The sequence below is a fragment of the Electrona antarctica genome (genome assembly GCF_951216825.1).
Source record: "Electrona antarctica genome assembly, chromosome: 10".
Classification (NCBI taxonomy): Eukaryota; Metazoa; Chordata; class Actinopteri; order Myctophiformes; family Myctophidae; genus Electrona; species Electrona antarctica.
In genome coordinates this window covers 37,390,746-37,415,082 of record NC_136791.1, presented here as the reverse complement: position 1 = coordinate 37,415,082, position 24,337 = coordinate 37,390,746, and the positions used below count along the sequence as shown (strand labels likewise).

Genomic DNA, 24,337 nt, shown 5'->3' with positions numbered 1-24,337 from the left:
AATCATGGAGGATATCCAATGATGCTTGATTGATTGATTGAAATATTTATTAACAGTTTGCAGAATTACAGTACATTTCAATCACAACTCAATACAAAGACTTTTAAGTTAACTGTGAGTGGACGACCCAATAAAGCATTACACTTGTTTACAAGAGGGTCCACCTTGTTCAATTCATCAAAACATTTAGAGACGTACAAATATACACTTCAATATAGCCTAAGAACAGAACAGGAATTCATCATAAAGGAGGTAAAAAGGGAAAAGAAACAGTGAGGGAAAAAATTAGTGGTTGGGTGGGGGGGGGGGGGGGGGGGGGGATTCCGATTTTACGGGGGCCAGTTTCGAATTGCAGCCGTTCAAAACCCTTTGAGAGCGGTTTTGAAGGAGTCAAGGGATTCGCATGTCTTAATGACTGTAGGTAGGGCGTTCCACATTTTGGTGGCACACTTAATTATTTCAATGACTAGGATAAGTGTCACTCACGTTGTTTCTTGTATTTTGTTAAAATTGTATTTAATTAGCCCATTTGAATTAAATATATCTATTTTTTAAAGCCTTGACATTTTAGCCAATGGAAACTAAAAATGGAAACTAAAAAGCTAACATTTCCAAAATGTTAGCTTTACATTTGCATGTCAAGATATCCTAAGATAAACTGGTTTATGGCCATTGACGTAATTGACGTAATGAAATCAATAAGGGCAGAAAACTTTCAGACTTGGGCTTTCAGTCGAGTGGGAAGTGCATCTTCAGCGGTCACGCGGTCCAAGGCACAGAGAAAAGACTTTTGAAACCTAAATGAATTGGCAATTATCTTTTTTATTTCTTTTGTCATTCAAATTTGTCTGGTTGCTTTATTACACATTATTCTGTGGTGTGACAAACGGACAATCCACATTTGAGATAGTATTTCTGAATTCAGGGACTTTAAGGTTAGTAACAGTGTGCAGGTGTGCAACTTACTCTTTGAACAGTTTGATATAGCAATGCTGACTAATCAAAAGGGGCCATGGAACTGGGCAACACAACCTACTAGCTCTCTGCAAGCATTGGTATGCTGTATCACATTCCACAACCCCATGGGGGATGTTTACAGTACATTTCATTTCAAAAAGCCCCCAGTGGAAACAGAGAGCCTGGGCTGACATGACCCACACATTGGGTTCAACACGGACAAGCAAGGCAAAGGAAATTAAGCAGAGGGTATGGTGAACAGAATATACTGTATAGTACACACACGCACGCACGCACGCACGCACGCACACACACACACACACACACACACACACACACACACACACACACACACACACACACACACACACACACACACACACACACACACACACACATTTATACCGTACTTACAGTAACATACTTCATTCCCCTGTTTAGTAATCACTGAGACACTGTCAGCATTTGTCACCATGCCTGTCTGTCTTTCTGTCTAGTATTTATCCATCCATCCAGGTCACACACCAACATAATGTACACACAAGCAGTCATTCATTTTGGCATGTCACTGCACAGACAAAATGACAATTAGTTTTTTGGCTTGAATTTATTTATTTATTATGCATTTTGATGACTCAGAGTGTGTTTAGGTGTGTACTAAACTATTATTATCATTATTACCGGTATTGAAGGTGGTAACAGTCCATTTGCTCAGTACAATATTTCGGGGGCATATTTAGAATGTGTGCAGGGTTGAGTATGTTGAATAGTTTCCATTAATGAGGATTTAGTTGAAATAAAATGGCGATAGTATTCTGTGTGTGGCAGACGGCCTGTCACAGCCTGTAGCTTTGTTGTTGCAAGGAAAGCGGTAAAATTAGATTTTCGTGGTTGTTTTCGTCTCAGATTTAGTCCGATGGAGGGACACAGTATAACTCTAGTCTATGGGGACACAAAAGCGACACAAAAGTAGGACCCGGAAGTATCTCTGGAGGGGGCGCTCCAGAGATTTGTGAGCACAACGTGTCACAAATCTTGTATTGGGGGGGGGGGGGGATTCCCTCACTTCCCTCGCACATAATATTTTCAGATGGTGGACGGGGGGAAGGGGGCACATATTAGGAATTAAGAAATAGGCTCCCCACGAGTAGTATCAAAATCCTGTTTGACAGTCATTGTCAAAGTCATGGCTCTGCAACAATAGTGATACTAGACCGGCTGTAGAGCACCGAGTCGGTAACGATGCAAGTTGGAGATCCATCGATCCCCACCTGGCTATGCAATACCCGTTGTACCCGCGTCAGAGTACCCATTCCACCCATCTGTCTGTTCCTTTTATGCCCACTATAGAGATTTCTGTATCTGTCTCTCTGTCCCTTTATTCCTATATATGGAGTTCTGTGTCAGGCATGCCCAAATATGAAGTGTGTTGCCAAATATCAATGTGACATCATGGAATATACAGGTGAGGGGCTCATTAGGTCCACTGGCAGAGCCGACCACAGCCTTTTGTGGTGGTTCTGGACAACCGTGTATCTGACCGACTCGACACCGGGCACTGCACTCCCTGTGGTTGTGTGGAAAGTGTTTGTCATATTTTAAATCGGTGGGGCGAACAGTTCTTGAGTTACGTGGATTACAGACATACCTACATACATGTACTCTGACCTCATCAAACAAACCCCTAGATCTCCATATATGGAGCTGTTCTGACATCACAATGATGACTCGACCAGCTCAACAGAATGATCAATTGTCTTTTGTGCTGGTGGACATCCGGCTATCCAATGGACTTCACACCGGGCACTGCACTCAGTGTGGTGGTGTGGAATGTCTGTTCCAAATCGACGAGCTCAACAGAATGATCATTTGGCTAATTTAGGCCCTGTCCGGAGCCTGGGCTGAGGCTTTTGTGCTGGTTCTGTACAACCGGCTACTCGATGGATTCCACAACGGGCACTGCACTCAGCGTGGTGTAGAATGCCTGTGCCAAATTTGAAGTCGACGGGGGAAACGGTTCTCGAGTTTCGTGGATTACAGACGTACACTCACACGTACCATGGTGCATTTATAGTAGGATGTGTAGCATTTGTGGTGCCCCTATGTGTATATGTGAAATTGCCTTGGGGTCTATGTTGTTTAAAGGCCCCTCAGTGTATAGGCCTATCGGAATTGAATAATTATGGAAAATCTGAATATCTATTAGGACCGTGGTGGAAGAAATGGATTTTATTTTATTTTATACAATTCAGGAATCAGAATCAGAAGATTCACAATTTCCCCAAATGAATTATTTTATTATTTATGTGTTTCTGCTAGTAATGTTGACTTGCCTTTGCCTGTGTGGCTACTAGTAGCACTAGCGGCTGTGTGTCTGTCCATTGTTGCCTACTGGAGCAGTCTCAAATACAAATGGGCTCTGTCGTAATTGAAAGCAAGCGTTTGGAAGCACTTATGTAGGTCTCTCTTTCACTCACTCCCTCCCTCTCTACGGCGCTGTGTGGAAGATACACCTGCAAGTTTTTTCCATCTTTAGAAATATCCCCAGTGAAGACAGAAAGAAAGAAAGAAAAGAAAACTATGTTGACAAGACAATTCACAACTTGCTGACAGTTGCTGGGAAATCTGTCTTACATGCTTATGTTACTAACTAATTTAGGATGCAATAGATGCATGCTTGCATCTCACGGTATGGAACTGTATACATAACCCAGACATGGGTTACCCCAAGAATGAATGAATAATGATGTTTGACATGAGTGATGAGTGAACATCCCACAATCAACACATAACGTATACTGCAGATAAAATGGCATTATGGGCGATTATTGCAGCTACCAACATGCCCATCCAGTCTCCCGCTCTTGTGTCAGTATGGCCATGCATGCCTTTGAATTGAAATGTACTTTTTCTGGGATTGCTACAGCACTATCCTAATAGATGTATTATGGAAAGCATGAAGAGAGAACCGACCCCCCCCCCCACACACACACACACACACACACACACACACAAACTGTGGTCAGTAAAAGGATGACATCATGTCGTGTTGGAGAACAGTGAATGTAGCTGTAGGTTCATGTCAGTCATAGAGTAACAGGACCATTAGCAGAGCTGTGTGATAGGATTACTAGCCTGCCCATCTGCTTGTGTACACAGCCACAGCACATATAGGATTTGCATACATGGTGCACGTATACACACACACACACACACACACACACACACACACACACACACACACACACACACACACACACACACACACACACACACACACACACACACACACACACACACACACACACACACACACATGTGCAAAGTGCAAAGTGCTTGCATGCATAGGATAATTTTGTTGTGAGTGTTTTGTCAGAGAGCAAGAGAGACAAAAGAGAGTGTACTGTATGTGCATGTGCCGTATATGAGAGGTGTGTGTGTGTGTGTGTGTGTGTGTGTGTGTGTGTGTGTGTGTGTGTGTGTGTGTGTGTGTGTGTGTGTGTGTGTGTGTGTGTGTGTGTGTGTGTGTGTGTGTGTGTGTGTGTGTGAGAAAGAGAGATTATGCCTCTACATGAGTCTTTGTCTCAGATAATAATAATAATGTGTTGTGCCGCAGAGTACATGCGGTGTATGTGTACATTGTGCATGTACTAACTGTACTGTACTGTGTTCAGTCCTCCAAAGGATAATGGTCCATAGAGGAGGAGGTCAGGGCGGCAGATGCCGTGGAGAGGCCATGGCTCACATGTCAGGCTGGGTTCAGTGTTTCGGCATCAGGAGATCAACAGTCAATCCGTACAGACCCAGGAACAAGCCTGGCTGGTATTCCTACGTTCCTCTTGCACAGCAAAGTCCAGAGTGGTACTTTAGCTCTCTGACATTGTGAGCATGCACCGGTATACAGTGTGGCTGCCAGATGTCCATTGTCCACATCATGCAGAAATACTACAATACAGTCAAATCAAATGGAACCAAATGGAACCCTTGCACCGGGTCCAATGTGGAGGTCACGGTTTATGTCATTTTGACAGCACACCACCGGGACCATCAGATTATTAATGTTTAAGACTTTTCTATTGGTTAGTGGGGAGGATTGTGTCTCTGATCTCCTATGTAGAGGGACTGCGGTCAGATTACAGTGAAACACAAGGCCATTGCCCAGAAGTTATAGAAACGACTTGTTTGTGATCAAAAGGTCACTGGATCAAATCCCTGGACCGGTGGGGTGAGTTGTGCATGCTGGAAACTGGCACAACTCAACCAGTTAGTTTGTTATTGTCTGCATACAATAAGTCTGATGCAACACACACACACACACACACATACATACACACACACACACGCGCGCGCGCACATGCATCCAACGTTTTGCGGATGCCACACGCATCACATGCACCCACTGTACACATTCTATATGCATATGCATACACATACCGTATAGTATACATACAAACACATGCACATTCATGCATGCTCATACACACAAAACTGTTCATACACACAAACACATATACACACACATATTGGCTATTCAGTCATGCATTAAGGTGTGAAGGGTCCAACTATTGTAGAGGTCACAGGTTCCAGGTGTGTTGCATTAAAACCATGGTTACTGAAACAACAACATGTGCTACACTCTGCCAAGCACCAAAACTCTCTCTGCTCTGGGACTGATGTCTGGCATTATGTCTCTCTCTCTCTCTCTCTCTCTCTCTCTGATTACGGCTCTCCTCCACTGTGTGTGTGTGTGTGTGTATGCGTGCCTGCCTGCTTGCGTGCGTGCGTGACACTCATCTGGAATGAGGCTGCAGTGCACATGCTCACATACAGTACACACACACACACACAAAGAGACAGCTAGGCCGACTGTTGTAGTCAATGTAATTCCACTGAAGCTTTGTAAAGTATGCCTGTTAATCACTGGGGAATCAGAAGGTGGATGAGGAAATTGTTGATCAAATATTATTTTATTTATATATCATTGTCCTGTAATGTCATTCATGTCGAATGCCATGTTTTTATGTTATGTGTGGACCCCAGGCAGATAAAGCTGCTGCTATGCACCAGCTAATGGGGATCCTAATAAAACTCTAAAACATCACACAATTCGGTATACGCTATCTCCATAGTCATGTGATCAACACGAATCTGCACCATTTCCCATCTTCCATCCTGATTGGCTAAGATTGGCTTCCAAAGCTCACATGATTGGTCCGTTTCGAACAAAATGCCACAAATCACAAACACAGTATGCAATTTCCATGAAATTATACACGCATATTTCCACTAGGCCGAGGACAACATGCCACAAATCAGCCTCACGGTAGCGCTATAACAGGGCAATTCCTGTTTTTACCTATAACTGCATCGATCTGTATACAACTTATGTATGCACACTCCCTAGAGGCCATGGAAAAACATTTTCCTTGCATCCCTCCACATCTGCCAGTTATAGCGCCACCATGTGGCTGATTTCTGCAAAACACATTGTTAGTCGCACAGATTTCATCCAAATCTCACGCAAATTGGTACACATGATCTCTGTAGTCATGTGATCAAGACGAGTCTGTTGAATTTCTCAGATTCTACACTGATTGGCTAAGATTGCCATTCAAATTTTCAGGAGTGTCTCATCCAGAATTCTATCCTCTGGCTCTGCATTTCCTCAACAAAATTAAGAAAATTGTTGCAAAAAACAAACAAACAAAAAAACATGTTTATATTACTAATAAACATTTTGCCAAACATCACACACACTCCTATCCTCCTGGTGGATACCTGTGCCCAGAAGGAACAATGACGAAGAAACCAATCTATGTTTTACATTTGTTTATAAAGACATAAATTCCCTTGCAGGGGCAGGAGACCAAACTATTCAATTTTCAATATATCCCTTCCAATATATCCCCTCCGACTTACTTACGCATGATCACAGGGGTAACGTGACATTGTAATTGGCTGACAATATGAGTGGGAGGGGCCTATGTAAGCGACTGCGGCAACTACACTTTGCAATTTTTCAAAATTGCGGCTTTTCTAGGAACACAGAGCTCTAACAATGGTAAACACAAACCAATTTGGTCTGGTTTTGTGTAACACTAGCATGACTGAGAGGTCATTTTGATTTGATTTTTTGAGATTTTTAAGTTGATTATCTTTGCCCATGAAGCTAGCAGAAGGTTCCCCTTCCATGACCATCATCATCCATCATGATTCCATCATCTCAGACTTTTCTTTTTACATCTGAAACATTTTCTAAATATGAATTTAAGCACATGCTACTTCTGTCACATTTGACTTCAGTCATGGTAGTGGTAGTGGTAAGGGACAGATCTACATGCTCTTGTCGTCTCCTGTCGGCCTCCCTGGGGTCCACGGCCCTCACTTTGAAAGGTACTGAAGTTTTGAATATGGACGAGGAAGCCGAGGTAGCATTAGACAACACATGGTATTGTTTGTCTCTTTTTCTCTGCATTTCTCTGCTTTGTTGCCTGACACTGGCTCTGCAACCTTTCCTTTACAAGCGTTCCACCTCCGCAAATATGTTTGCAATTAAGCTGCATGCAGGCCTGCAGCTCTCCCTTAACACAGTAAGCAGAGGTACACTGTGCGTCCATATTTAGTGTGTATGATGTAAGGTCTGTTGGATTTTGTCATTTCGAAATACTGTTGCCTAAAGGTTAATGTATGATCTTTTCTTTTGCGTGACACAGCCGTGTGATTGAGTAGCCTACTGTATACATAGCACTCATATAGATTCAGGACCTAAGGACCCTATTCACCCACTGTTCACACTAACTCCCAGGTAGTGTGCTTGCTTGTAAACAGTGTTTATAAACTATTTATAAGTGTGACTAAACACTTAGTCTAAACATCACCGCAAAAACAGGATATTTAGCCGTATAAGAACAAATGTGGAAAATGACTCATGAGCCCAAGCTGATAAAAGGTTGAAGAACTCTCACTGCTACTTTGAGCATGACGAGTACTGAGTACTACATCACTTTAGAACGGAGGTCCTTTTCCTCAAGCACAAGGTATATGGGTGACCGAATGAGATTGTCAAGAGCACATGTATGCTTTCGGTGTTTATTCCTAATTTTCCAGCTGTGTCACAGGTCAGAGCTGGTCCTAGTCTGTTTTCTTGCAGCCCACGTCGTTCTAGTCTATTCAAATGCCAGAATTTCCATGTAACCTTTTGCTAAGAACCAAGATCCACTCGTTCATCGCACGCACACACACACACACACACACAAACTTATCCAACTACTAATTCTAGAGATTGCTTCCTCAGAATGCGTCCTCAGAATGCGTCAGTTATGGCCTATTTCAGGTGATATTAGAAAATGTACTCATAATATATATATATATTTTAAATTAAGTATTAACAAACGATGGGGCTTGGAGCACTCACACCCTTTACCACTGCGGTAACTCAGCTACTGATCATTGGGGAACAAAGATGGGATGACACATAGTGAAGCAAGAGAGATGCAGTGTTGTAATTTGGAGGAGGAAAAGATTGAGTGAGACAAAGACATAAAGGGGACAGATAGAGAAGGGAAAATAATATGGGAGTAAGCATAACAGAACACAATTGGAAAGGGAGGGAGAGAACACAAAGATGCAAGATATAAGAGTCTATTCCCGGCGACTGCTTGTTAAAAACCTGTCGCTGTGGTGAACCCATCGTCACAGGCGGGTGATTGATGGTGTTACAGTTGTTGTGGGAGGTGAGTTGAAACTGTGAGACGTGTTCATGTGCCATAACCAGTTAGGTGCCATGGCGATGGATAGACATAGGAGCGCATGCCTGGTCATCTGGTGAGTGGTTTATAACAAAACATGATTGGCCCTCATTTATCAATCGTAACGTAGATACCAGCCCAGATCCGACCGCAGCAATCATCTCACGAAAGGGCTCATGCGTGATTTATCAAACGGCCGTGTATCCTGTCTATCACACCGTAAGACTGCATGGTTACATTTAAATATCCTTTCCTTGTTTTCAACATGAATAAGTAGAATACGGCTGTCTGACATGGGAAGTAAAAAAAAAAGAATTCTGTACACAACACACACTCCACATAGCCTACAGCAGTAAATCACTAATTTGACCCATCAACGGCAAAATATACAGTACGGTATATCCTAAACGAAAACCTGACACATAAAATAGGCCTATTTTACTGAACGTGTGTTGTCTCCCGAATTGAATAGCCTTCTTGCCAAACTTTAGAAGCAATGAGAGAGAGAGGTCCAGTTTCCGTCGGACAGTCCCCAGTTCGGGCTGTGATATCCACCACTCCCCTGGCTGCACCCTGTTAATATTATTGCAATATTTTCAGGAACATCACAGGCTAGAATAATTAGAATAACTAGACCGGTGCCCGGCTGTAGAGCACTGAGTCGGTAACGATGGAAGTTGGAGATCCATGTCCCACCCGGCTATGCAATACCCGTTGTACCCGTGTCAGAGTACCCGTTCCACCCATCAGAGCCTTTTGTGGTGGTTCTGGACAACCGTGTATCCGACCGACTCGACACCGGGCACAGCACTCCCTGTGGCGGTGTGGAACGTGTGTGTCAATGAAGTCGGTGGGCTGAGCGGTTCAGACATATGGGGCTGTATTTTGCGTGTCTTAAGTACCAGGTCTTATTACTTAAATTAAGACCTGGAGGCGTGGTCAATGATCTTTGGCCACTCAGAATAGCCAAATGGCATTGATCACGCCTCCAGGTCTTAAGTTAAGTAATAAGACCTGGTACTTAAGACACGCAAAATACAGCCCATGGAGTCTATGCACAGATGTCAGAACATGCCCCACCCAGTTATTACGTCTGTGTCCCTTTTATGCCCATATATATGGAGTTATTTGTCAGGCATGCCCAAATATGGAGTCTATGCAGATGTCAGAACATATTGTGATGTCAGAACAGGCCAGCTCCAGAGATGGAGATCTAGGGCCTCTGTCCAGAGCCCGGGCACTGCACTCCCTGTGGTGGTGTGGAACACTGCACTCCCTGTGGTGGTGTGGAACGCGCTGCACTCCTTGTGGTGGTGTGGAACACTGCACTCCCTGTGGTGGTGTGGAACACTGCACTCCCTGTGGTGGTGTGGAACACTGCACTCCCTGTGGTGGTGTGGAACGCGCTGCACTCCTTGTGGTGGTGTGGAACACTGCACTCCCTGTGGTGGTGTGGAACACTGCACTCCCTGTGGTGGTGTGGAACACTGCACTCCCTGTGGTGGTGTGGAACACTGCACTCCCTGTGGTGGTGTGGAACACTGCACTCCCTGTGGTGGTGTGGAACACTGCACTCCCTGTGGTGGTGTAGAACACTGCACTCCCTGTGGTGGTGTGGAACACTGCACTCCCTGTGGTGGTGTGGAACACTGCACTCCCTGTGGTGGTGTGGAACGCGCTGCACTCCCTGTGGTGGTGTGGAACACTGCACTCCCTGTGGTGGTGTGGAACACTGCACTCCCTGTGGTGGTGTGGAACACTGCACTCCCTGTGGTGGTGTGGAACACTGCACTCCCTGTGGTGGTGTGGAACACTGCACTCCCTGTGGTGGTGTGGAACACTGCACTCCCTGTGGTGGTGTGGAACGTGTGTGTCCAATATGAAGTCGGTGGGACGAACGGTTCTCGAGTTACGTGGATTACAAACGTACGTACAGAGACTTTATGCATTGTTGTGCATTTATGGATAGATGTGTGACACTTAACATGCCATGGAGTCCAGCACTCCTGATCCATGCAGTGAAGCCATGCACCGTGGCCCATGCGTATTTAAGCACAACCTGCTACAGTATGTCTACGGTGAAGAACATTTGTACACAAGCTGAGACCTGATGTGAGATTTGATGTGAAATTAACAACAGATTGCTAAATACCAACAATTGTATTGAAATAAGTCTATGCCCAATTTGGGTCTGAAGTTTGATAAATGAGGATGAAATTAGGTGAATCATCACGCTTTGACAGTACAGTACATGTGACCTCTGAACTAGCTATACATAGTTTTATATAGTGTTTTATGTACCGATGTCTATTCTTTGTTGTTAAAAATATGTTTGTAAAAACATGTAAAAATGTTTGTTCAAGACCAAGGTCCACAACAGAGAAACTTGTTCTCAGGGAGAACCTTGTATTACATCATACATGTACTTTTATTTAACAAGACATGCAAAGAAATCAAATCAAATTACTAAATGTTTGGTCAGAGATTTGAACATGGGAATATTACTGTATGTTATTGTTAAATGGTTGGTGATCATCTTTTATTCATAACAGCAAGATGATTTAGGTTTGGACTGAGTGGAATTCTCTGTCTCTCTCGCTTTCTCTTTCTAGCTTTTCACTCTTTTTCACTGCACACGAATGTCCGACACGTTAGGTAATGCCACCCACTTGCTTTTAAGCACTTGTGGCAGAACGTAAATGCAACCACATGTTGCCAGCGATGTGTGTGCGAGTGTATGTGTGTTTCTGTGCGTGCGTGCTTGTGTGCATGTATTGTGTGATGTGCATGTTATGGACGTACTGTAGTGTGTGTGTGGTGACAGACATGGAGTGTCACTTCAAAGTGCATTCATATAAAAGTAACATTGTTTTTCACCTTCATGTAAAGACGCTAAACAACTGATATTGTGGTACGCACTACTGAACACCTTTGTGATGCCTGGGGAGCCGTACAGCCATTACCAGCTTTGCTGCATAACACGCTAATCCTGCTCCATTGTCTTTCCCTGCCTAACACGCTATACCCGCTATTTGTTTTATATGTTTAATTTGCTGTTTTTTGATAACTTTTATGAAATCCCGGCTTTGTCGCGGACATCGTGACGAGGCCGACGCTTTATGATGACGTAACCGGAAATCGACCTATCCGCTGGCTTGCAAGGGCTTCTGGGAAACTGAGTTCAATGCAAGTGAACAGGGTTTCATAGATCCATCCGCCATTACTCTGTGTTGTTGTCTCGCATCGCTCCACTGGAATATGTTTCGAGTCGGTAACAAACGATGGGACTATTTTCAGCCGGATCTTCATGATACGGAGGTAGAATTACGACTCTTTGATTCTTCAAAGGTAACTGTAAACATCGCCAGTGACCGTAACTTCTTATAATGATTAATACGGCAATAAAGGTGGTTACCCAATATGGATGCTTCCCCACTAGCACTTTGCGATCGAGTGTCCCTCCAATCACAGCTCTGGAAGTCTCTGGAAGTCCCTACTTACAGTATTAGTCACGTTACGTGTTGTGAGCTTGTAGATCTGCTATTCTTGAAACTTATGAGTGGTGCAACCACTCCTATACGAGCTATGTGTGTCTCTGGGTGGCTGTGTCCGAGCACGAAAATAGCATTTGGTTAGTTTTCACAACCAAGTGTCACTGTTGCACAGCCTAACACAAACACACATAATAACTTAACATAACATAATAACATCGAAACGTTGTCGCTTTTAATAATTCTTTATCCTTTTTCTAGTTTATGTCTTGATTCCATGTCTCTCCCCTTTTCTCTTCTCTTTGTAAATCAAAACATTTTCATCTTTTCAAGCATAGCATTTCAAAGGTTTTTGTCTTTTTAGATCAAGAGAGAGGTCAGAAATCGTAATAACACAATCTTATTTTCAATGCTGCAAAGGAGCAGGGGACTTTTCCTCCCCAGTGGCACTGTGTATTCTGTCTCGATGTAGGCCATCCGTTTTTTATATGCCTTTGCCTTCAAAAAATCTGAGTGGTAGCATAGCATGTCTATTGCACTCAACTGTGTGATGAGCTGGCTTCTTTTTTCAAATCACCTGGGATCACAGCGGCGGTGGGCAGGAAACAAGTTGATACGAGGTTGCTATTCTTGGGCACGTCCAGCCAGTGATGGAAAAAGTATATACTCAAGTAAATACTAGAATTAGGAATTAGTACATTTCTCTTGAGTCTTTATTATTAGTGTTGAAAATTAGAACATTTCCAAAAAGAAAGAAAAAAAATAGTATTTACTATATGATAAATAGGCAGCACAGTTTAATGTACTAGCTGACTAGCCGTGCACATCCACAATTAGTAGGTTTCATCCTCTGCAGAACATGAATGCATTCAGTAAGTTTCATGGCCATTATGTGTTCAGATATCTTGAGTAGGGGTGTACATTTCACATGGTCTTAGAGGAAAGGACTGCAGACAAGGGACCAACTATGGCATCCTGGGAGCTCTGCCGCTGGCCTTTACCGTTCAATTGTTACTCTCTGACTTAAATGAACACTCTCAGTTTTGCAGTGTGCAGAGATCTCATGAGATTGATCTGATGATGGATGGGATTTGGCCTCACTTCCCTCTCTCTCTTTCTCTTCTGTGTCTCCCTCTGTATCTCTCGCCGTCTGTCTACCTCCCTTGTTTATCTCCGTCTCTCTCCCACTCCTATCTCTGCACTCTTCAACCTCTCTCTCTCTCCCTCTCTCTCCCTCTCTCTCTCTCCCTCTCTCTCTCTCTCTCTCTCTCTCTCTCTCTCCCTCCCTCCCTCTATCTCTATCTCTCTCTCTCTCTCTCTCCCTCTCTCTCTCTCTCTCTCCCTCTCCCTCTCTCTCCCTCTCTCTCTCCCTCTCTCTCTCTCTCTCTCTCTCTCTCTCTCTCTCTCTCTCCCTCCCTCCCTCTCTGTGTGTGTGGGTCTGCTCTCTCTTATGTAATAGTTGTGACCTTACATAAGCCAGGGATGGTGTAGAGGGGAGCAGAGAGAGAGAGACGAAGAGCGGAGGGAATGGGGAGGAGTGAGGAACTAGCTAATCCACACTGATCTACTCTACAACAGATTAATACATAAAATAGGGGAAAAACACTCAGGGATTTGTGTGCATGCATATGTGTGTGTGTATGATATATATATATATATATATATATATATAATAGTACATCTTTTAGACGTATATGATTTTGAAAATTAATTCTGAGAACAAAGCCTTGAGAGGACACACTTTCTCAACTCACAATAAATCTTTGGACATATCTTTGAATTCATATATTTTCCCCTACAAACCTATATATATATATATATTGGTTCAGTTCCTTCATCAGTCTGAAATCTGCATGAATAGCTGATCTCCGTTTTGTTTTACAACAATAATAGTAGAGGTGGGACAGATACATTGTTTTTGCAAGTCACACGTATGAGTCTCAAGTCAAGACAGGCAAGTGATAAACAACTAAATCATGAGTGTGTTTCAACATTTGTTTATTTGTGCGACTGAACGGTAGTGATTAGCCTGACGTCGAAATTTAAAAAAAAAGTTTTCTAAATCATGACAATTTTCTGAAAGATTTGAGGCACATTTTAACGATTTTTCAAAAAATAGCAGGCCTACAAGTTCATAGAGCTATGAGCTTGTAGATCTGCTATTTTTCAATAGCTAAATTATAACATAATGTATGTAACCACCAAAAGGGGTTCCCGCTCAAAATGGGTTAAATGTCCTCCTTGAGGACAAAAGATCTATCTCATCTATATAGCACTAAACCAGTAGGCCTACCAAAACAACATTCATTTTGAACGTGGCTCATAGCCCTATGAATTTCAGATGAAACTTTATTACTCAATATATGAATTCTATTCTTTTGAATCATATCTCATACTTTCTCAAGTCAAAGGACTCAAGTCAGAGTCCATACAGCTGAATAAAACTATAATAGTATTGAAATGAAAGACCGAATGGCTCACCTCAGGGGGGTAATTAAGGGGATAATTAAGTTCACACACGCACGCACGCACGCACGCACGCACACACGCACGCACGCACGTGCAATGTGTTCTTTTCCATGTAAGGAGAAAACTGATCCAAATAGAGCTAATAGTTTTTTGGGAAACATGAACTTGGCTGCTTCAGTAGAAATGCTCACCTGCTGTGTGTGTGTGTGTGTGTGTGTGTGTGTGTGTGTGTGTGTGTGTGTGTGTGTGTGTGTGTGTGTGTGTGTGTGTGTGTGTGTGTGTGTGTGTGTGTGTGTGTGTGTGTGTGTGTGTGTGTGTGTGTGTGTGTGTGTGTGTGTGTGTGTGTGTGTGTGTGTGTGTGTGTGCGGGCGGGCGGGCGGGCGGGCGTGCGGTTAATGGTTAGAGAGACACTGACTGTTCATGATCCTTCTGTTCCATTGCCAGGTTGTGGAGAAGGGAGGGTCTCTCTCTCACATGCGCACGCATGCGCGCACACACACACACACACACACACACACACACACACACACACACACACACACACACACACACACACACGCACGCACACACACACACACACACACACACACACACACACACACACACACATGCGCGTGCACACATATCTTGTGTACTGTAGAATAGACTTGGCTGGTTTTCCTGTCTGCATTGTGTCTCACACACTGCAGCTCTCTGACCATGTGTCCTGCCAGGACCAATTAACGGCCGAGCTACACCCAAGACGTAATATCAAGACCTTGCATCGAGTTTCTCTCTTGAAGTATACAACAAATTCCATCTGTTGATATTGACGCAGATAATGTCTGATGAAATCGACTGAGGAGGTAGCCTTAGCGATGCTTCCCAAAAGCAAAAGTAAATCTAGTACCTCCCCCTTAGTTTCCGAGGCAAGAACACATCTTAAGTCAGTATCTCAAGCCTACCACAAATCACCATCACAAGCCAAGAAAATCCAACTAATAAAAAAAGGCACTTGACGATGCTTTCATGCTTACCTAGATGCTGAGGTGAACTTTATAAATGGCAAAATCGACCATCTCTCAGAGCAACACCAGCAAGAAGCACCATTTAGCATGGAAAACAATCAAAGAGCTGTCGGGCAAGAATTCAAACTCCACCATCCGAATCAAGGGAGGGTCAGCCAAAAAGCGTATGGAAAACTGGTCTAACCATTTTAAAAAATCTTCTTGGTAAGGAGGCCAAACTTCCAGAAGACTGCACTCTTCAGAGTGTACAGGTTTCAGAAACATTGAACATCAATACATCCCCATTTACCATCAAGTTATAAGTTATAGCAGCCACCAAACAATTGAAGTCATCTAAAGCTTTTGGTCCGGATAATATTCCAGCATTGATCTGGAAAAATAAGCAATTCCAATATCTATTGCTCAATCTCTGCAATCATACCTTCAACACATTCAAGGCACCGACTATATGGCATAAAAACCATCATCCCAACACCTAAGAAAGGAGACCTCTCATTAGCCAATAATTTTAGAGGAATTTCCTTAATGCCAATTGCTGCAAAACTTTTCCTCAATCGTCTTATCCCCTTCGTTGAGCCTCTACTCCGAAACAATCAAAACGGATTTAGACGTGGTAGATTCACTTTGAGTCAAATCCTATGCTTACGTTAGGGTTATTGAGGAATCACAGCTCTGCAACATCGATCTCGCACTAGTCTTTGTTGATTTCTCAAAGGCTTTTGATTCAGTGGACAGAGCCAAAATGTTTGAAATTCTTAAATTATATGGTATCCCCGACAAAATGATCAATGCCATAAAAGTTCTATATACAAATACCTCAGCGATCATCCTTACTCCTGACGGAGAAACACCATCATTCCCCATCCTTGCTGGCATTCTCCAAGGCGACACACTTGCCCTGTTTCTATTTATTATTGTTGTTGATTATGTTCTTCGTATGTCAGTTGATACCATCAATGATAAGGTACCAACTAAACCCTAGGAGAAGCTCTCATCATCCTGCTGCATGCAACCTCACCCTTAGGGCGTCTTACTGGTAATAGTATTTGGAGGAGGCCAGTCTATGATGTCAGTAGGACGGCATATTGATGACATACAGTACGGGTAACAGAAGGGTCACAAACAGAGACACACAGACAGACGGATACATACAGAGGTTTGTGGATTTATAGATATTTCTGGACAATCCGACGACTTCCCACTCGGTTCTCGAGATATACGGGCCGAGGTAGACACAAGTGTATTGTCGTGTCTTGTAATGATGTGGAGGTGCTGTGGGTTGTTGTGTGTCATTATGAAGTGTATTGTCGTGTACTGGTCACGCAGGCCACGGCGCCTCGCAGCCTGTTGTGTTTCATTATGAAGTGTATTGTAGTGTACTGGTCACGCAGGCCACGGCGCCTCGCAGCCTGAGACAGTTGTGTTTCATTATGAAGTGTATTGTAGTGTACTGGTCACGCAGGCCACGGCGCCTCGCAGCCTGTTGTGTTTCATTATGAAGTGTATTGTAGTGTACTGGCCACGCAGGCCACGGCGCCTCGCAGCCTGTTGTGTTTCATTATGAAGTGTATTGTAGTGTACTGGCCACGCAGGCCACGGCGCCTCGCAGCCTGAGACAGTTGTGTTTCATTATGAAGTGTATTGTAGTGTACTGGTCACGCAGGCCACGGCGCCTCGCAGCCTGTTGTGTTTCATTATGAAGTGTATTGTAGTGTACTGGTCACGCAGGCCACGGCGCCTCGCAGCCTGAGACAGTTGTGTTTCATTATGAAGTGTATTGTAGTGCACTGGTCACGCAGGCCACGGCGCCTCGCAGCCTGAGTCATCTGACTCACAACCTCACGGCTGTTGAGGGGGAGAATGTCACTGAACATCGCCGTCCGTTCGCGTCACACACGTCTGTGTGTAACGGCGAGCGCACAATGCATATGCCCATTCTGCCAACACATACACACGTGCAGATGTGTACACGTGCAGACTTGCAGCCTTACACACACATGCGCTTTTGTACCGCAATCACCCACACACACCGAGTACGCACGCACGCACACACATGTGCACACACAGAGAGAGAGAGAGCAAAGATCATGAATGCACGCACAGTCACACGAGGGCATTGCTATATTTAGCTTTGCCAGTCATACAAGGCGGCGCAACAGGCCGAAAAGGGCACGTGGCCGATGTGAGATAATTATATGGCATATTTAGGCTTTCGCCCACTGTCTGCCAGCCCCCCGAGTCTATATTTGGAAGCCTTGTCTTGTATAATTAGTTGAAACATGAAGTGATGTGAAACTATTGTAATGAAGCTGACTATTTGTATGTTTGTGTATGTATTTTGTACTGTACGTCAGCACCCACATGTTGTCCACCAGAGGGTGCTAAAAACCATGGTTGTATTATTTCTTATAATATAATGTGAAATGTTATAATACTGTATAATGTTTTATGTTACTATTTCATTCCCTACATATTTGTCTCCACCAGGCCGAAGGCATGGGGAGAGAGTATGTTTTGCACTCCGTCCGTGTGTGTGTGTGTCCGTCCTTCCTTCCGTCCGTCTGTGTACAGCTAATCTCTGGCACCGTTAACCCGGTCGATGCCAAACTTTGCACACACACTCCCTGGATGCCAACGATGAACGGCCTGTTATAGCGCCACCATGAGGCAGCTTTTCACATTTTACCTAAAACTGCACCGATCTGCGTGAAACGTTGCATGCACACTCCCTAGAGGCCAAGGACAAACCTTTGACCTGCATTTTCCGCATCTGCTTTTTATAGCGCCACCAGGAGGCCGACTTTTGTAAAACACATTTTTTGATATTACTCCTCCAGATTCTGTCCAAAAATCTCACAAATCGTTACACAGTATCTCTATGGTCATGTGCTCAAGTCGGATCTGTCCGATATTTCATATTCCATCCTAATTGGCTATAATTGGCTTTCACAGTTTGCAAGATTGCCCCGTTTTGAACAAAAGCCTCAAATCATGAACGCAGCATGCAATTTACGTGAAATCTTTCACACATTTTCTTACTAGGCTGAGGAATATATCCCACCCTTTTCACATTGGCCTGTTATAGCGCCACCAACAGGTTGATTTTTGCTAAACACATTTTTGGAACAAAATGCCTCAAATCATCCAATTGCCATCAAAGGCAAACATGTTTATATTACTCCTAAACATTTTGCCAAACATCTCACACAGTCCTATCCTCCTGGTGGAGACCTGTGCCCAGAAGGGCACTTTTTCTAGTTGTATCTGTTTTCTTCTGCTAACATGGCCTACTTTTCAACTATGCACAAGCAAATGTAACATTCTATAATCACGTTTTTGGATAATCAAGATTTATTTTGATTTGATTAGATTTCGTCTCCAAATTTCCCTCAAGTATACAGTAAATGTAAATTTGATCTCTACAAGATCTCATTCTACTGCTGTTTGTCAGAGGGACATTTACGTGTAGGATGGAGAGAAACCGTTTTGTGTAGGACCAAATAACCGAAATGTACAGAAATGAAGTGATATAAAAAATAAATACAATGTTTGTGTGTGTGTGTGTGTGTGTGTGTGTGTGTGTGTGTGTGTGTGTGTGTGTGCGTGCGTGCGTGCGTGCGTGCGTGCGTGCGTGCGTGCGTGCGTGCGTTTTCTCCGCAGGTATCCATGAGTTCCCCACGGATTATTTCACCAACCAGGAACGCATGGAGGGAGCCGTGGGATTCCATGTTCTGTGTGTGAGTGTCTCCACAGCATCGTTCAACATTCTCTCTATATAGTAGTATGACAGTGGTTCCCAAACCTTTTCATGTCAAGGACCCCCAAAATTATACTCATTTGCCTGCAGACCCCCCATTAGAAAATATATGCCAAGGACCCCCCCATAAGAGAAGATTTTTACGGCTCTAGCAGTGATTTTCAATCATTTTCATTAACCCATTTTGACCTGAGATCAGATTCTAAAAATGTTTAGAATGTTTGAAAATGACAGTTTTCTGAAAAAGCTATGTTTTTATGTCAGTCGTTCTTTGATTTTTCAAAAATAGCAGACCTACGTACAAGCTTGTAGCGCGGCACTCGTGGCGCGCTATGAGCTTGTAGATCTGCTATTTTTCAATAGCTAAAGCATAACATAATGCTAACACCAAAAGGGGTTCCCGCCCAAAATGGGTTAAGGGCCCCTGGTTTGACCTGAATTAGGCTACGGGCCCCCATTTAATGGCATTTCTATCTCTGGGACCCTAACGGGTCCATTTGGTTCCATTTGTACACTCTCTGAGTTACAGACCCATAAGGGTCCATTTGGTTCCAAACTATCATTTAGCTGGGGACCCCCTGGAACTCCCTCAAGGACCCCTGGGGGTCCCCAGACCCCACTTTGGGAACCACTGTAGTATAAGAACAAATAAAGCTTGTGTCATAGCAGCAACTGCAGTAAAAGGAAAACGCAGGAAAGGTGACAGTTGAGAGTAAAGACAGAAGAATAAGATCAATTATATAGAATGTGAGTCTGACACTAGATATCTGCACTTGGTATGACCTTTCATGACGACGACAGGCCCAGGAAATAATTCCCCATTTATTTTCCCATAGACATGTCAAAAAGTATTTATTTAACGACCTTTAAAGCCTCGGTCAAAGCCAACTCGGTTCGTGACAAATCATGACAACAAAGCTGAACAAATACACTTTTTTTTTTCTTTTTTTTTTCCTTTGTAATTATTTGTTCAGCCCAAAATATTGTCTTTGTTGTCATGATTTGTCACGATCTGAGTTGAGTCTTACAGATCTTTAAATAAATACTTTTTGAAATGTCTATGGGAAAAATGCATGGGGAATTATTTCCTGGGTCTGTCGTCGTCATGAAAGGGGGTGGGACTGCGACGCTAACATACATATAAATGTACAATTCATCACCACTGCATTAATACGGTATACCTCTGTTGCCAGTGAATAATATGAATGGGTATGCATGTATGTGCAGACTATCAACCATGACTATGAGACTGATACAGCATCTGGTGGCCTTCCACAGTGGGTGTCTGGATACTATGTTATTTTATATATATTAATATAATATAGTCTATCTATAGTGTATATAATGCATATAAAATGTTTTAACAACGGTGAGTGAATGTAAGTTCATCTCACAACAGTTTTGCCTAACAGGCATCTGCTGTGGTTCTGTAGTGTAAGTGTGCCAGAGTCAAGCAAGGAGACAGTAATCCCAAATAGCAGAACAGAACTTAATGAGGGTCAGGCTTGGTTGTGGAGCCTGATTGCTTCTGGCACAAAGGACTGTCCAAGTCACGTTGTGGTGAACCCCAGAGTCTGTGGCTGGATGTGCTCCTCATCCCGGGTAACTCGTCATAGAGGGGATGCTTCCTCCTCATCTGCCCCTCCACAAGCACCTCCAGATTAGATACAAAAAGTCACGTAAAGTTAGTCTTCATCACCCCCTTGTGCACTTTGTTGGCATCACTCGTGTTGATGTTACCCCCAACAAGTAAGTAAGTGTGTGTGTGTGTGTGTGTGTGCGTGCGTGCGTGCGTGCGTGCGTGCGTGCGTGCGTGCGTGCGTGCGTGCGTGCGGTGTACGGTGTGTGTGTTTTACAGACGGTGTACATGTTCTATGCTCTGGCCTTGGTGTGTGATGACTACTTTGTTCCGTCTCTGGAGAAGATTTGTGAGGTAGGAACTAGGAGACTGTTAAATAAATCAATGGCTTTGTGGAATACTCCATTCTGATTGGTAAATGAAGGTATTCTGTCGTCTGTTATATCTGAATAACAGACCACGGTTCTGTTTCTGTTTACATTGATAAGTAAATATCCCCGCTAGCAATGTGGCTAGTGTCCTTGTTGCTCAAGGACACAGCTAGGAGGAGCCAGGGATCAAACTGGGAATCTTCTGATTCCAAGACGTGTCCTCCCCCTAAAATCTGAAATGTAATGTAATAGGCTGATTGACACTAACCCTGATTGAGCACTCATTCTCCATGGAGGATGTACACTTAGAGTATATATTAATAGAGACGGCACCGGATTTCTCCTCCCATCCACTTGCATTAAGTTGCTCAAAAGTGCACGAGGCAATTTCACTCCTCCTTCCGGGTAGGAACAGAGTGCATTCTGGGATGGATTGCATTCACGTATGAAACATAGCGTTCACGTGTCATGGGCCCAATCACATGAACGTGCGCAATGATAGTCAACGGACCAGCGCTGGCTCGAGCTGCAATGACATAATTCGGCCACTATGTCCATTTCGCCTCAGGGTTTCCTCCGGGTGCCGTCTCTATTAATACTCTAAGGATGTACACTAACCATTTGAGTGACCCATGACCTTTGCTCTAGTGCCCCCCTTAGGCCAAAAAGCAAGCTGACTAAAAATAGCTCTTAATATAATTGGAAGCTTGCAGTATAAACCTTATTACTGAATGTGGTGACCTTTGGCCATGGCCTTTCTTCACCTTATTGTTAAAAAACGTCTGCTGTTAGGTTGATGAATGACTTTGTCATGAAACGGAGAAGACCTAAGGATCGTTTTATTCTTTCTTTCATTATTCCCTGTTCCCTTTTTGCTTCATTATTTTTCCTTTATTCATCTTTGCTTCCTCTCCTAGCGTCTCAGTCTCAGTGAAGACGTAGCAGGAGCCACATTTATGGCAGCAGGCAGCTCGGCTCCTGAACTGTTTACTTCAGTTATTGGTGAGAAAGAAACACACACGCCCGCACGAACAGTCATTCTAATAAAAGTCACATTTTGCCTTTCAATAATCGAAAGGCAACACAACAGACTACACTAGAGTGACATACAATAGAATATTTGCTATTGTGATATGGCTTAAGTGTTATATTAAAAATAATCTAATGATCGGAATCGGATCGGGAGCAAAAAAACGTGATCGGGACATCCCTACTATGAATCCCGAAATGTTGTAGCCTAATAGAATACTTTTCACTGTAAGTGAAGAGTCTGAAGACAGTGTGCGGAATCTCCATTCTTTCTTCCTGTCTTATGCACTGGTTGCCTGTGCAGGTGTGCTAAAGGACCTAAGGAATGTGCCTCACGCCATTCTTAAAACGTGATGGCACCTGACACTGATTGTTTTTTTATTAACACCCATGAATTATACAGAGCTGTTAGCACTGGGCACTATCACATTGCGCCCTGATAATGCGTGGAATGTGAAACAAGTTCCTGTTTTTTTGCAGGAGTGTTCATCACTAAAGGAGATGTTGGGGTGGGAACCATCGTTGGTTCTGCTGTCTTCAACATTCTCTGCATCATCGGAGTATGTGGCTTATTCGCTGGACAGGTACAGAAGCAGTCACACGCACGCACGCACGCACGCACGCACGCACGCACGCACGCACGCACGCACGCACGCACGCACGCACACACACACACACACACACACTCAGAAACTCAAACACAGGCCCACAGAGATTCAGACAGACAAACAGATGCTCATCTGTCTGTCTCTGTCTAGCAGATCACGTTTGTCCTGTTACTGTTTACTGGCATAATTCCCTGACACGCAAACACACGCACGCACGCACGCACGCACGCACGCACGCACGCACGCACGCACGCACGCACGCACGCACGCACGCACGCACGCACGCACGCACGCACACACACACAGAAACTCAAACACAGACACAGACACAGACACAAACACCTGCCCACAGAGATTCAGACAGACAAACAGCCAGACAGACAGATATTTACTTATACCATTACCAACCAACACACACACACGTGCGCACGCACGCAGGCACGCATGCACGCACACACACACTAAGTAGTGATTTTCAACAATGCCATCAAGAGCTGAGAGCTGAGCTTAGCTCATTTGTCTAGTGTCCTGAACATTAGAGGATCTCACTCACACACACGCAAGCACGCACGCACGCACGCACGCACTCACGCACGCACGCACGCACGCACGCACGCACGCACGCACGCACGCACGCACGCACGCACGCACGCACGCACGCACACACACACACACACACACAGTACACAGTATAATCACACACACAGTACATACAGTATAATCACACATTGAAATAGACATTGGTAGAAGCGACCACGTGCATGTAAATTGCACATTTGCACAGTGATAAATTCAAATCTAATTTAAAATCTCTCCTATTTCTTTCTTGCTCATCTTTACTCTCTCTCTCTCTCTCTCTCTCCATTTCTGTCTCTCTTTCTTTATCCCTGTGTGTCTTCTTCCAGGCTGTTCATCTGTCCCATTGGCCTCTCCTCAGAGATTCAGCGTACTACACTTTGTCCATCACTGCTCTCATAGTGGTAAGGAGTCTAAATGGTCAGGGATTAGGGTTAGGGTGAACATTTGGCAACATTCAGGGAAAATAGCAGATCTCCAAGCTCACACCGGGTCACGATGCGTTGTGAGCTTGTAGATCTGCTATTTTTGGTGTACAAAGTGTATATGGTTTGAAATGGTCAAAGGGACGCTATCACACCGTCGAAACTAGCCATGCTAACAGAGGAAACTCCCCCTTTCTGTTAGTTTGGACCTGTCTCTGTGTCCCTACAATTTACATTATGCATAGTATTTTTGCACTATCCTGCCACACGCATAGGGTTCTATAGAGCGTCGCAGTCCCGCCCCCTACCATGGACCAGGA

At 43.9% G+C, this 24,337-nt stretch overlaps 1 protein-coding gene across 1 annotated transcript in view; it reads left to right on the top strand.

Moving 5' to 3' along the window:
• The window catches only part of slc24a3 (solute carrier family 24 member 3), a gene marked incomplete at both ends in the record, with an annotated part of 99,714 nt that overhangs the window by 50,334 nt on the left and 25,043 nt on the right, over positions 1-24,337 (top strand). Inside the window, 5 exons of the mRNA XM_079511923.1 lie at positions 19,333-19,409; positions 21,288-21,362; positions 22,297-22,381; positions 22,889-22,992; positions 23,922-23,996. Of these exons, the coding sequence (XP_079368049.1) occupies positions 19,333-19,409; positions 21,288-21,362; positions 22,297-22,381; positions 22,889-22,992; positions 23,922-23,996 (416 nt within the window). The remainder of the gene's footprint in view (positions 1-19,332; positions 19,410-21,287; positions 21,363-22,296; positions 22,382-22,888; positions 22,993-23,921; positions 23,997-24,337) is intronic.